This window comes from Schistocerca serialis, unplaced genomic scaffold (assembly GCF_023864345.2).
Source record: "Schistocerca serialis cubense isolate TAMUIC-IGC-003099 unplaced genomic scaffold, iqSchSeri2.2 HiC_scaffold_151, whole genome shotgun sequence".
NCBI lineage: Eukaryota > Metazoa > Arthropoda > Insecta > Orthoptera > Acrididae > Schistocerca > Schistocerca serialis.
The window spans coordinates 7705-19503 of record NW_026047710.1 but is presented as its reverse complement, the minus strand read 5'-3'; the positions used below and the strand labels follow the sequence as shown (position 1 = coordinate 19503).

The 11799-nt window shown below is 61.3% G+C and overlaps 1 protein-coding gene across 1 annotated transcript; it reads right to left on the bottom strand.

Moving 5' to 3' along the window:
• Positions 1–7529: 7529 nt before the first annotated feature.
• LOC126443460 (DNA translocase FtsK 1-like) lies at positions 7530–9531 on the bottom strand. The gene is made up of 2 exons (XM_050090953.1): positions 8567–9531; positions 7530–7989 (listed from the first exon to the last, which is right to left on the bottom strand). The coding sequence occupies exons 1-2, from the start codon at positions 9529–9531 to the stop codon at positions 7530–7532; spliced, it is 1425 nt and encodes a 474-aa protein (XP_049946910.1).
• Positions 9532–11799: the final 2268 nt, after the last annotated feature.

Here is an 11799-nt window from a genome sequence, read left to right as displayed (position 1 = left end):
TTACGACCAGGCTGAAACTCCCAGACCAACAACTCACCATTGGTGGTCGGGACCTAGCCTGGCGTAACCGTATTACATACTTAGGGCTCGAAATAGACAGGCGTCTTACGTGGCAACAACACGTCCACAAAACTGCCAACAAAGGCTGCGCCCTCCTGTCGCAGCTATACCCCCTCCTAAAGGGTGACGGCCTCACCCTAAGCTGCAAAATGCTTCTCTGGCGCCAGCTCATGCTACCGACCATCTTGTATGGATCGGAAGTATGGTCGATGGCGTCAGACACCACGCTGGCACGATTACAGCGACTCCAGAACAAAACCTTCCGAGTCATCACAGGCGCTGACAGATACGTCCGAAACACACAAATTAGAGAATTTTTAGGCCACCCAACCATATACTCCCTCATAAAGGAGAAGTCCAACAAACTATATGAGAAAACACAAACATCGCCCCACAACCTCATACAAAATTTAGGTCGCGAACACCCCGATTTTCAACATAAGCGCCCAAAACTAACACTCACCCGTCAATTTAGAGACATTTAGAGAACACTTACCCACACACAGAACAAACATTTACATAAAAACACGCACATAGCACAATACCTCACTTTCATAAATCCCCAAGCGCAAAACTTGAAGTCAGACGGGCACAGCCCAGTGGTACTTCGGTACACTATAACAACCTGAGCGCATCTATTCTCTGCTCTGCTGCTGTGCTGTGCTTGCGTGCCTGCCGTCCCGCTCGCTCTCGCTGTGTGTTACGCGCGTCGTCGAAATGGCAGATCAGGCGGCTACGAACGAGACTGCTGCGGCACCCGCCGCCACCGGCACGACGAAGAAGGCCAAGTCTGCGTCGTCTGCGAAGAAGCCGCGCGCCAAGCCTGCGCACCCGCGCACCTCTGAGATGGTGACGGCCGCCATCAAGAGTCTGAAGGAGCGCGGCGGGTCGTCGCTGCAGGCGATCAAGAAGTACATAGCCGCGCACTACAAGCTGGACGCGGAGAAGCTGGCGCCGTTTATCAAGAAGTACCTCAAGTCGGCCGTCGTGGCGGGCGAGCTGGTGCAGACGAAGGGGAAGGGCGCGTCCGGCTCGTTCAAGCTTGCCGGCGCCGGCGGCGGGGGGGCGGCCGAGGGCGGCAAGGCTCGTGCTGGCGGTGCCAAGAAGAAGCGCGCCGCTCCGGCCAGCAAGGAGAAGAAGGGCGCCCGTGCGGCCGGCGCAAAGAAGGCTGGTGGCGTGAAGGCGGCGACCGGTCGGAAGGCGGGCGCCGCCAAGAAGGCGTCTGCGGCGTCGGCCGCTCCCGCGGGTGCGAAGAAGGCGGCTGCGGCCAAGCCGGCCAAGGCCAAGTCGCCGTCGAAGGCGAAGAAGGCCGCCAAGGTTCCGACGAAGAAGCCGAAGGCGCCGCGCCCGAAGAAGGCGACGACGCCGTCTAAGGCGAAGGCTTCGCCCAAGAAGAAGAAGTAGAGTAGAGGAGAAAGAGATGGGAAAGGAAGGGTTTGGCGCTTGACTCCGTCGTCCCCACCCCCCGTCGTCGTCTAGTGGCGCGCAAGAGACGCGCGGCCCAAAACGGCCCTTCTCAGGGCCATCAAAGCACGTCGGGGAAGGTTTTGATTGTCGTGTTGCGTTTGGTGTGGGTGTCTGTCTGTATGCCCGTGGGGATGCTGTTTGCGTGCCGTGGTGGTTGGATTGCGGGGGTCGGTGGCGGGTGTGGGCGGCGGTAGCGGTAAGCGGTGTTGTTGTTGTCGTGGTTGATTGTCGCCGTGTTTGTGGCGGCGGCCGACGGTTGGTTTTCTGTCACGTTGTTTTGTTTGAATACGTTGGTTGGCTTGCCTGCGTTCGTTCTTCTCGGATGTCTGTCTTGTCGAGTCGAGTCGTGTCTGGTCTTTGTTTTGTTTTGTTCCTTTGTGTGTGTTATGTTTTGCAACGGGGGGCACGTTGAGATGTGGAAGGAGTCGGCGGGGATTTCGGTGGCGTGTAGAGCGAGCGAGCGCGCCTGCCTGGCCGTTGGCCGTCGGAGTGGAGTGCGGGTTTTTTTGTTTTCGAAACGAAAGCGGCGGCCGGCCAGCCACCCGTGCGGTGTGACGTCGGCCGTTGGGTATTGTGCGCTTTGAGCGCCGGGGAGGGATGATGTGTGATTGTTGCGCGCTGCTAGCAGGCAGGCAGAGTGAGCGGGTGTGGCGGACGGACGGGAAGTGGTGGTTTTTGTTTTTGGGTTGCGGGGCGAGAGGCAGGCGACCGACAAAGTTTGCTCGCGACGGAGAGATGTTAGTGGCCCTGAAAAGGGCCGTTTTTGTTTGTGCGGTGCGGTGCCGCGGCGCGGTTTAGGCGCGCTCGCCGCGGATGCGGCGCGCGAGCTGGATGTCCTTGGGCATGATGGTGACGCGCTTGGCGTGGATTGCGCACAGGTTGGTGTCTTCGAAGAGGCCGACGAGGTAGGCCTCGCTGGCCTCCTGCAGGGCCATGACTGCGGAGCTCTGGAAGCGCAGGTCGGTCTTGAAGTCCTGGGCGATCTCGCGCACTAGGCGCTGGAATGGCAGCTTGCGGATGAGCAGCTCTGTGCTCTTCTGGTAGCGCCTGATTTCTCGCAGGGCGACGGTGCCCGGCCTGTAGCGGTGGGGCTTCTTGACGCCTCCGGTGGCGGGCGCGCTCTTCCTCGCCGCCTTGGTGGCGAGCTGTTTGCGCGGCGCCTTTCCGCCGGTGGACTTGCGGGCCGTTTGCTTTGTGCGGGCCATGGCGGTAGCGGTAGCGGTAGCGGTAGCGGAGCGGCGTGCGTGGAGGTTAGGTGCGGCGCGGCGTCCGGTGCTGCCTTGACAACGGGCCCGCGCGCCTCCGTGCTGCGCTTATATGCCCTCGGTTGCGCGTGGTGGGGGGAGGGCGGGCCAGAGTCTATATAGGGGGGCGGCGGGCGCGCTGGGCGCAGACCGTAGCCGACTCGCCAGCCGCTGCAGCTGCTGTTTGTGCACGTTTTGCTTTGCCCGAGGAAGGAAGGATGACAGGCCGCGGCAAGGGAGGAAAGGGGCTCGGCAAGGGTGGCGCCAAGCGGCACCGCAAGGTGTTGCGCGACAACATCCAGGGCATCACGAAGCCCGCCATCCGCCGCCTGGCTCGCAGGGGCGGCGTGAAGCGCATCTCTGGTCTGATCTACGAGGAGACCCGCGGGGTGCTGAAGGTGTTCCTGGAGAACGTGATCCGCGACGCGGTGACGTACACTGAGCACGCCAAGCGCAAGACTGTGACGGCCATGGACGTGGTGTACGCCCTGAAGAGGCAGGGGCGCACCCTGTACGGTTTCGGCGGTTAGGCTGCGTCGCAGCGGGCGCTGGCCTTCCCGCGGCCGTGCTTGTGGGTGGGAGAGACTAGAAAACGGCCCTTTTCAGGGCCACCACACTGTTCGGAAGTTGAAAAGTGCGAAAGAGTCTGTGTTGTTGCTGCGTGTGTGCGCTGTGTTGTTTGTTTGTTTGTTTCTTTCTTTCTTTCCGTTTGAGCGACGTGATGTGACTGGGAGGGGAGAAGGAAAGGAAACGTGTCATGTGGCTGGCTGTGTGTGGAGCTGCTTCGTTTGTGTGTCTTTGTATCGATCGCGACGGAGATGGCGGGCTGTGTGTTGTTGTGCGAGAGGCGGTGATTATTTGCTTGCGTGGTTTGGCTCTGTGTGTTTGTTTGCGGCGGCGTTGGGGTTTCCGAGGCAAGGCGTGTGGGCATAGGCGGCCGGATCAGCTGTTTCGTTCGTGTCGACGGCCGTTGCGCGCGGGAGTGGAGGGCGGTGTGTCGACACGCCTCCCTTTAACAACAATGGTCATTATTGCTGCCGTTGTCGGTTTGGAAGGCGACTGCGACCGTGCAAAATGTGTGTGTGTGTGTGTGTGTGTGTGTGTGTGTGTTGGGCCACACGGGCTGTGTGGACGACAAGATGGCGGACGTGCGCCGGCGGCGGCTGTGCTGTGACAGTGCAAAGTTAAAACAAAACAAGGTGCGGCGAGGACGACTGAAATTTTGCTTTGGACGTAGGTTTGTGTGGTGGCCCTGAAAAGGGCCGATTGTTGTGGGCCGAGCCGGCAAAGCGCGTTGCGTGCAGGGGAGCACGCGGCGCTGCGATTGCCTGGCCTCCTTTAGGCCTTCTTCTCGGTCTTCTTTGGCAGCAGGACGGCCTGGATGTTGGGCAGGACACCACCCTGTGCGATGGTGACGCCCGACAGGAGCTTGTTGAGCTCCTCGTCGTTGCGGATGGCAAGCTGCAGGTGGCGCGGGATGATGCGCGTCTTCTTGTTGTCGCGGGCCGCGTTTCCGGCCAGCTCGAGCACCTCAGCCGCGAGGTACTCCATGACGGCGGCGAGGTAGACGGGCGCCCCGGCGCCGACGCGCTCTGCGTAGTTTCCCTTGCGCAGGAGGCGGTGGATTCTGCCGACCGGGAACTGGAGCCCAGCCCTGCTTGAGCGGGACTTTGACTTGCCCTTGACTTTGCCTCCCTTTCCGCGTCCGGACATGGCGATGGGCTAGCGACGGTGCACACGAAACGGAAACGAAAACGACCGGTGCGAGCGGCAGCGAGTCGAGCAGCGGAGTGCGTGCCGGCGCACTCACTCACTCACTCACTCACTGTAAAAACACTGGCAACATCTGCCAGGTGTGGAGGCAGGGTAAGCAGCGTAGCTGCTGTTCCTGCATGAACCTCTCTTTTGACTATGATAACCTAACTCCTTGGATTTTCCTCAGGGAGCGCCTCTGACTAGGGAGGCGCTCTATGTGGCGTCATCGCCTTCGAGGGAGTTTGTTTACTCCCGCAGGAGATCGGGCCAACGTGTAGTCGGCCTGTGGTGGACCTGGCGGCCCAGCCCACGAATCAGGCGGCTGCCAGAGTGTTCTGCAGCGTTGTAGAACCCTCTGGCGATGTGCCGGAAGCGGTCCCGCAGTAGCGGGACGCCTGCTTCCTCGTGCAGTAGCCTCGTAGGATAGCGAGGCGGCTTATGAAGGGCTAGGCGCAGCGCCCTGTTCTGTATGCGCTGAAGCACCGCGATGTGTGTGGCGGCAGCGTTGCCCCACACCACGGCGGCATACTCTAGTATCGGCCGTACCAGGGCCAGATACAGAGTGAGGCCGTGTCTTGGCGGGAGTGTGGAGGAGGGGTTGAGCAGCGGGTACAGCGCACGAAGTCGCCCCACTGCTCGTCCCCTGACGTCACGGACGTGGGGGAGCCACGTCAGGCGGCGATCGAGCGTCACCCCGAGGTACTTTCCTGTCCGCAACCATGGAATGGGGCCTCCCATGATCGTGACTGGCTGCAGGTTCGGAGGTAGCCTTTTCCTGCTGAAGACAATGGCCTGGCTCTTTGCAGCATTAAATTTTAGTCGCCATTTGGTGGACCAGGCCCCCAGGACGTCACATCCGAGCTGGAGGCGACGGCGCATCTCGGCCGCGTTCATGCTGCGGGTGAACAGCGCTGTGTCGTCAGCATAAAGTGCTAACTCCACGCGTGCCACCCGCGGAGCGTCGGCTGTGTAGAGGGAGTACAGCAGGGGGCCGAGTACCGACCCCTGTGGCACTCCCGCGCGGATCTGTCTATCTGTGGAGATGCCACCGTCTGCTCGGACGTGGAAAGTTCGTCCCGAGAGATACGAGCGCAGCAGGACCACGTGTGACGTCGGTACCCCGTGTGCAAAGAGTTTGTACACGAGGCCGTCGTGCCACACGCAGTCGAAGGCCTTGGAGACATCTAGAAGCACCGCCCCGAGGTACTCCCGCGTCTCCAGCGCTCGCATCGCCTGCTCCACCAGGCGCAGCAGCTGTTGGCTGGTGGAATGGCCGCTCCGAAACCCAAATTGCTCCTCCGGGATGAGTTGCTGCTCCGTGGCGTGGCGGAGCAGCCGCCCCACGTACAGCCGCTCAAATACTTTTGAGAGGGACGGGAGCAAGCTGATCGGCCTGTAATTCGCTGCCTGGCGGGGGTCCTTCCCGCTCTTTGGTATGGCGATGACTTCCGCGTGTTTCCACGCGGAAGGGTAGGTGCCAGTGCGAAGAATGCTGTTAAAGATGTCCGCCAGAGTCTGGTGTATCTCCGGCGGCAGCATCTTCAGCAGACTGTTGGTAACCCCGTCCGAGCCACCCGCCTTTTTGGGGTTGAGGCGACGGAGTTGCAGGTCTACTTCCTCCGCCGATATCTCCTCGATCTCGTCGTCGTCGGCCCGCGCAGCGAGGAAGACCGGCAGGCGGTCCTCCACCATGCGGACGTGGTCGACGTCGACGACGCCTTCGGCGGGTTGGAAGTTCTCCGCGAATGTGTCTGCGAGGACACTCGCCTTTGTGTCTGGCTCGCAGACGACGTTCCCCCCCACATGGAGAGGCGGAACGCGTTGGTGTCTCCGGAGGAAGCGCTTGGCGGTCCGCCATGCGCTGCCGTCTGTTGTCGTGAGGGTAGCCACCAGGCCCGCCCAGTCTCGGTTTCTATGGTCTTCAATGGCTGCCCGAATCTCACGCCGCGCCCTGTTGAGGCGGCGTTTCGTTTCCGGCAGCCGTGTGAGTTGCCACTCCCGAAAGAGGCGATTCTTGTCAGTGATCGCCTCCAGGATGTGCGGGGGGAGTTGGCGAGACATCTCGCGCGGCCGTCCTGGCTGCCTGGGGGTGGCCACCTCTGCGGCCGCGAGTGTGTGGCGCGTGAGGAAGTTCAGTGCCCCGTCCGCGCCTTCCACGTACGGGTCAGGCGCTCCCTCGAGGCGGTCTAAGACCTCCGCTCGGAAGCGCGCCTCGTCGATGCCGCGGAAGTTGCGGCGGGCGGGAGGCAGGGACGCGCCGATGACGTCCATGTCGAAGACTACCGGGAGGTGGTCGGACGACAGGGCGTTACGGACGGTGGCAGATGTGAAGTGCCCGACACCTTTCAGTACCGCGATGTCGAGCACGTCAGACTGGCCTCGGTTGGGAAATACCGTATGATCATAAGGCCCCAGCACAATCGCGCCATGCCGTTGCGTGGCGCGGAGGAGGCGGCGGCCACTGGCGTTGGTGAGGCGGGAGTTCCACTGCGTGTGCTTAGCGTTGAGGTCACCCGCAATGAAAATCTTCCCTCGCAACGCCAGTAGGACATCGAAGTCAGTCTCCTGGAGCAGTCCCCTCGGCGGCCTGTAGACCGCGACGAAGGTGATCACCCCTGCCGTAGTGGTAACAGCCACCCCAGTGGCTTCCACAGCGGCAAGGGGCGGAAGCTGGACTTCGTGGTGTTTTAGGGAGGCCCTGATGTAAACGGCCGTCCCTCCGCCGTGGGTCAGCCTGTCGGTGCGGTAACACCGGTAGTTGGCCACATTAACATGCACCCCAGGCTTCAGGAAGGTCTCGCACACGAGGCAGACATCTATTGCCTCGTCGCGCAAGAACTCCCTGAATTCCCCTTGCTGTGGGTACAGACTGTTCGCGTTAAACGCGCAGATTGTGAGGCCGTGGACATGGTTGTTATCCATGGCGGGGTTGGGGAACTACGCCGACCTGGAGGGCCGCCGTGACTGCGGTGACGAGCACCGGCAGTTGCTCGAGCACCTGGCTCAACGATCGCAGAAGCGATCGGAGCTCAGCTGCTGCTTCTGGTGCAGAGGAGACGCCGGATGTCGCTGGGGCGACCTCCGCCACAGGGGCGGTTGGCTGGGGCCTCTCTGGTGGCGTTGACTGCCGCGGGGTGACAGTGTCCGGCTGCAGCCGTGGCGCAGCGCGGGCTGGTTGCCGCTGCTGCGGTGGAGTGTCGGTGACAGTCTGTTGCGCTGCGGCACGGGTGGCACGCCCTCCGCGCCGGCGACGCCTGCGTGGACGGGCAGCCCGCGTGTCAGGCGCGGCCACGAGAGCTGCTGCCCTCTCGGGCGGAGCCGTGGAAGGCGCAGACGTCTGCTGTAACTCTCCATCGTGATGGCCCGAGCGCTGTAGCCCGCTCTTGGTGGCGGCAGCGAAGCTGGTGGTAGGGTGCACCTTTCTAGAAGGAGCACCTCTGCCTCGCTGCTGGTTCCGGCCCCTCTGGAAGGCCGTGCAGCCTCTGTAGCAGGCTACGTGCGGCCCGCCGCAGTTGCAGCAGGTCGGCTTGTCCTCGCGGGGGAGTCCGCAAGATCGGCTCTCATGCTGTCCCGCGCACTTGACGCAGCGGGGGGGCATGGAGCAGTACCTTGAGACATGGTCTAGCCGCTGACAGGAGAAACATTGGGCCCTTTTCCCCTTGGCCCTAAGCGGTTCGACCTCGACCTTGACACGGCCGACCCGCTGTACCTGGAAGATCTTTCGATTTTCCAGGTTGTCGACTAGGACAACTTGGTACAGCGGCATGTCGCGGTGGGTCCTGGGAGACTTCATCAGGCCTGTGGACCTGATGCCGAATCCCATGTCCTCGAGCTCCTCGCGGAGGTAGTCCGCCCCAAACTTGAGAGGAAGGTGGCGGAATACCACCTTCAGGAGTTTGAGCGGCTCAGAGGGGTGTGTGAAGCAATGGAGGCCTTCCTTGCAGATGGCGTCCATCACCGCACGGTATTCCTCGTGTGACGTGACCGTGACCTTGTAGAGGTCGCGGCCGGCAGACTTGAGGGTGGTTGACGCGGCCAACCTGACGAGCTTTTGCTCGAAGTTTCTGTACTCGCCGTCCCATTGGACGACGATGGGTGGTGGGGGCGGCGGCTTCCTCTGTGGCGGCGCCAGGGGCGCCTCGTCGTCCTCCATCTCATCTACGTTCGCCCCTGCGAACGCATTTGTGGTCGGCAGCGGCTGCGGTGGCTGCAGTGCGGCAGCCTTGGCGGTGTGCCTCCTAGGTGGGGCAACAAAGCCGTCCTCATCAGGCTGCCTGGCGGCAGCGACTGTCGCAGTGGGCTGCTGCGTCCTCGTTGGGTGTGGTGCCTTGGCGGCACTAGCACCAGCCCTCCCAGCAGCTGCAGCGGCAGCGCGGGAGGCTCTGGGTGCCTTCTTCCTCGGCCTTGCAGAGTCAGAGGTCGAGGAGTGTGTGTCTGAGTCGTCGTGTGTCACGGCCCGGCGCTTCCTGGGCGCACGGGCGTCGTCATGGTCTGCATCACGACTTTCTGCCTCGGCGATTGCCTCGGCAAGGTTCGCGTCTGGGAGGTCGATGACCTTCATCTCAGTAGCCTCTTGCGCTGTCTTAGCGCCCGTCCAGACCGCAGGGATGTCCCCAGCGCAGGACGGCGCGTCTACTAGCGAGACAAGGGGTTCTTCTTGTTGCATCGGGGCCAGTGGGGCAACCGGGGGAGCATCGACCTCTTGGGTGGTCGAGTCCAGCGGCGCAACTCCCTTCGAGGCCGCCGTCGCCGGGACCGCAATTTTTTGCGGTGCGACCGGCGAGGCTCTCGGTGGCACGCCCGATTCTTGCTTCCCCGAGCTCGGTAGTGCAGCGGCTTTCCGGATATTTCCGGAGGTAATCATGGCCGCCAAGTCGTCATCTCGACCGGGGTAAGAGCCCCCGTGAGCGATCTTGTTCATGAGGATGAACTCTCGGTCACGGTGGTTCGAGTCAGCGGTGGGCAGGTATGCCTGGTCAGCGTCACTAGTCGTTTGTCGGTCCATAGGGCAGTTGTGTGGTAGGTAGGATAGATGGTCGTCTCTACTCTAGTGACCGCGGACTTGTCCCACGTGAAGGGGGTCCTGGCTCACGTCGTGCCCTAACGGTCCCTAGGCGCGGCACAAATCGATTACTGAATCGATTTGATTCGCAGCCGGTAACGAGGAGTGCACGACAATTTCGCCGCTGACACACTCGCAAGCGAGTAGTCAGCAGTGGGGATTCGCGGCAGCTTCCGTAGCACACTCGCCAGTGACCACGTGCCTTAACAAAGGCGCGAGGACAATGACGCGCGCGAACAAAAGCGCCAGCGACACAAAGCGGAGCGGCGAGCCAGAGCGTCCTCTCGCTGCGGCGGCTCAGCGCGCTCTCGCGTCGCGTGCGTGCCGGCGCAGCCGGGGTGGGGGTGCTTTATGGGCTCGGGTGCGGCGGCCGGTTGCGCGCGCGCCCCATTGGTCGGCGGCCGCAACAGGGCGAGCTGGTAAAGGTGCGGCGGCGGCTGGCGGCGGGTGCCACTGTGTGGGGAGACGCTGACTAGAGCGGAGCGCTTGCTACTGGTGTTGCTGCTGCCGTACGTTGGTTCGAGATGCCGCCCAAGACTAGCGGGAAGGCCGCCAAGAAGGCTGGCAAGGCGCAGAAGAACATTTCGAAGGGCGACAAGAAGAAGAAGCGCAAGAGGAAGGAGAGCTATGCCATCTACATCTACAAGGTGCTGAAGCAGGTGCACCCTGACACGGGCATCTCGTCGAAGGCGATGAGCATCATGAACAGCTTCGTGAACGACATTTTCGAGCGCATTGCGGCCGAGGCTTCTCGCCTGGCGCACTACAACAAGCGCTCGACCATCACGTCCCGCGAGATCCAGACCGCTGTGCGGCTGTTGCTGCCTGGCGAGCTGGCCAAGCACGCCGTGAGCGAGGGCACGAAGGCGGTGACCAAGTACACGAGCTCCAAGTAAGGAGGTGGCTCTGGAATGGAAGGAAGGAAGGATGGAGAAGGCTCCTCCGTTGCGAGAGCGGCAAAACGGCCCTTTTCAGGGCCACCAACTTGCCTTTTGCGGGAAGGGCGGAATTGTTGTTGTTGTTGTTTGTGTGGACGGCTGTGATGTATGTGTGCATTTTGATTGTGGGTGGGGGGGCGCGTCAAAGCGTGTTGCGCGGGGTACGGCCACGAGGTTGGTCGCCGTGGCGTGGAATGGTGGCACGCCTCGTTGGCGTGGTTTTTGACCCGTTGGTGTTGTTGGTGTGTGTGTGTGTGTGTGTGTGTGTGTGTGTGTGTGTGTGTGTTACCCGTCTGCGAGGGGGGACTGTGCGATCGGCGACTTTTGTGTCACCGTAACGACGGCCGTTTGCGGGTTTGTTTTTTTGCACATCATACATGGCGAGGGTGAAATGTGAAATGTTTTTGTTTGGTTTTGTTTGCCGCCCACTATTCCCTTTGCTGTACGCCGAGTTTGACAATGGTGCGACGTAACTGCAGCGTGGAGGTGTGTGAGTGACGTTGAAATGAACGTGCCATTAAGACGCATTGTTGTTGTATTGTACTGTACGTGTACGGCGACACGCACGATGATGTACCATTCGACTCTGATGTTTGATAGCCGTGTCTGACTGATTGCGTACGACGCACGCACACCGATGTCGTCATTCAAGATGCACGCGTGTCCAGTGCAGTACAGTAAGCGCGACGCTAGACGACGACGGCGGCGGCGGCGGCGGCGGTCGTTTGTTTGGCGAATGTCTGTACACGTGTTTGTCTGTGTCCATCCGGTATGTATTTGTTTGTTTGAAAGTGTTTTGTGTGTCGGTGACGTGGTCCGATCCGTCGCCCCCTGAGTAACTGTCGATCGGCGCGATAGACCGGCGTCACGCAACTGAACCGAAGTCTTGGGCACACCCGTCATACTGTTGTACACCGTCGCGCTGAGAACGGTAACGAAAGGTTGACTTTGATCGGTCGAATGTCTGGGCAGAGCGTGAGGAAGGAGGCAAGAGTGCAAGGAGGGGGGGCAAAAGAGAGAGGAAGGGAAAAAGGGGAGAAACGCATTCGTAGAGCAACGGAACGTTCCCGTGTCGGAGGCGTATTGGAGCCGCACTGAAATGCGTTTAACGGCGGCGCGGCTGCAAGTGTCTGCCGTGGTGAACGTTACCTTTGACGGCTGCATTGGGCTTTGCCTTTGCTTTTGCTTTTGCTTTCGCTTTCGCTTTCGCGTTCGCGTTCGCTTTCGCTTTCCCGGATGTACGTAACGTTTGTTGATATGGTTCTGAGGAAGA

Coding starts and splice junctions, on each gene's coding strand:
- LOC126443460 (XM_050090953.1), bottom strand. CDS start 9,531: ATGGACCGACAAACGACTAGTGACGCTGACCAGGCATACCTGCCCACC. Junction 7,990..8,566: donor TTCGAGCAAAAGCTCGTCAG/GTTGGCCGCGTC, acceptor ACGGCCTTCCAG/AGGGGCCGGAACCAGCAGCG.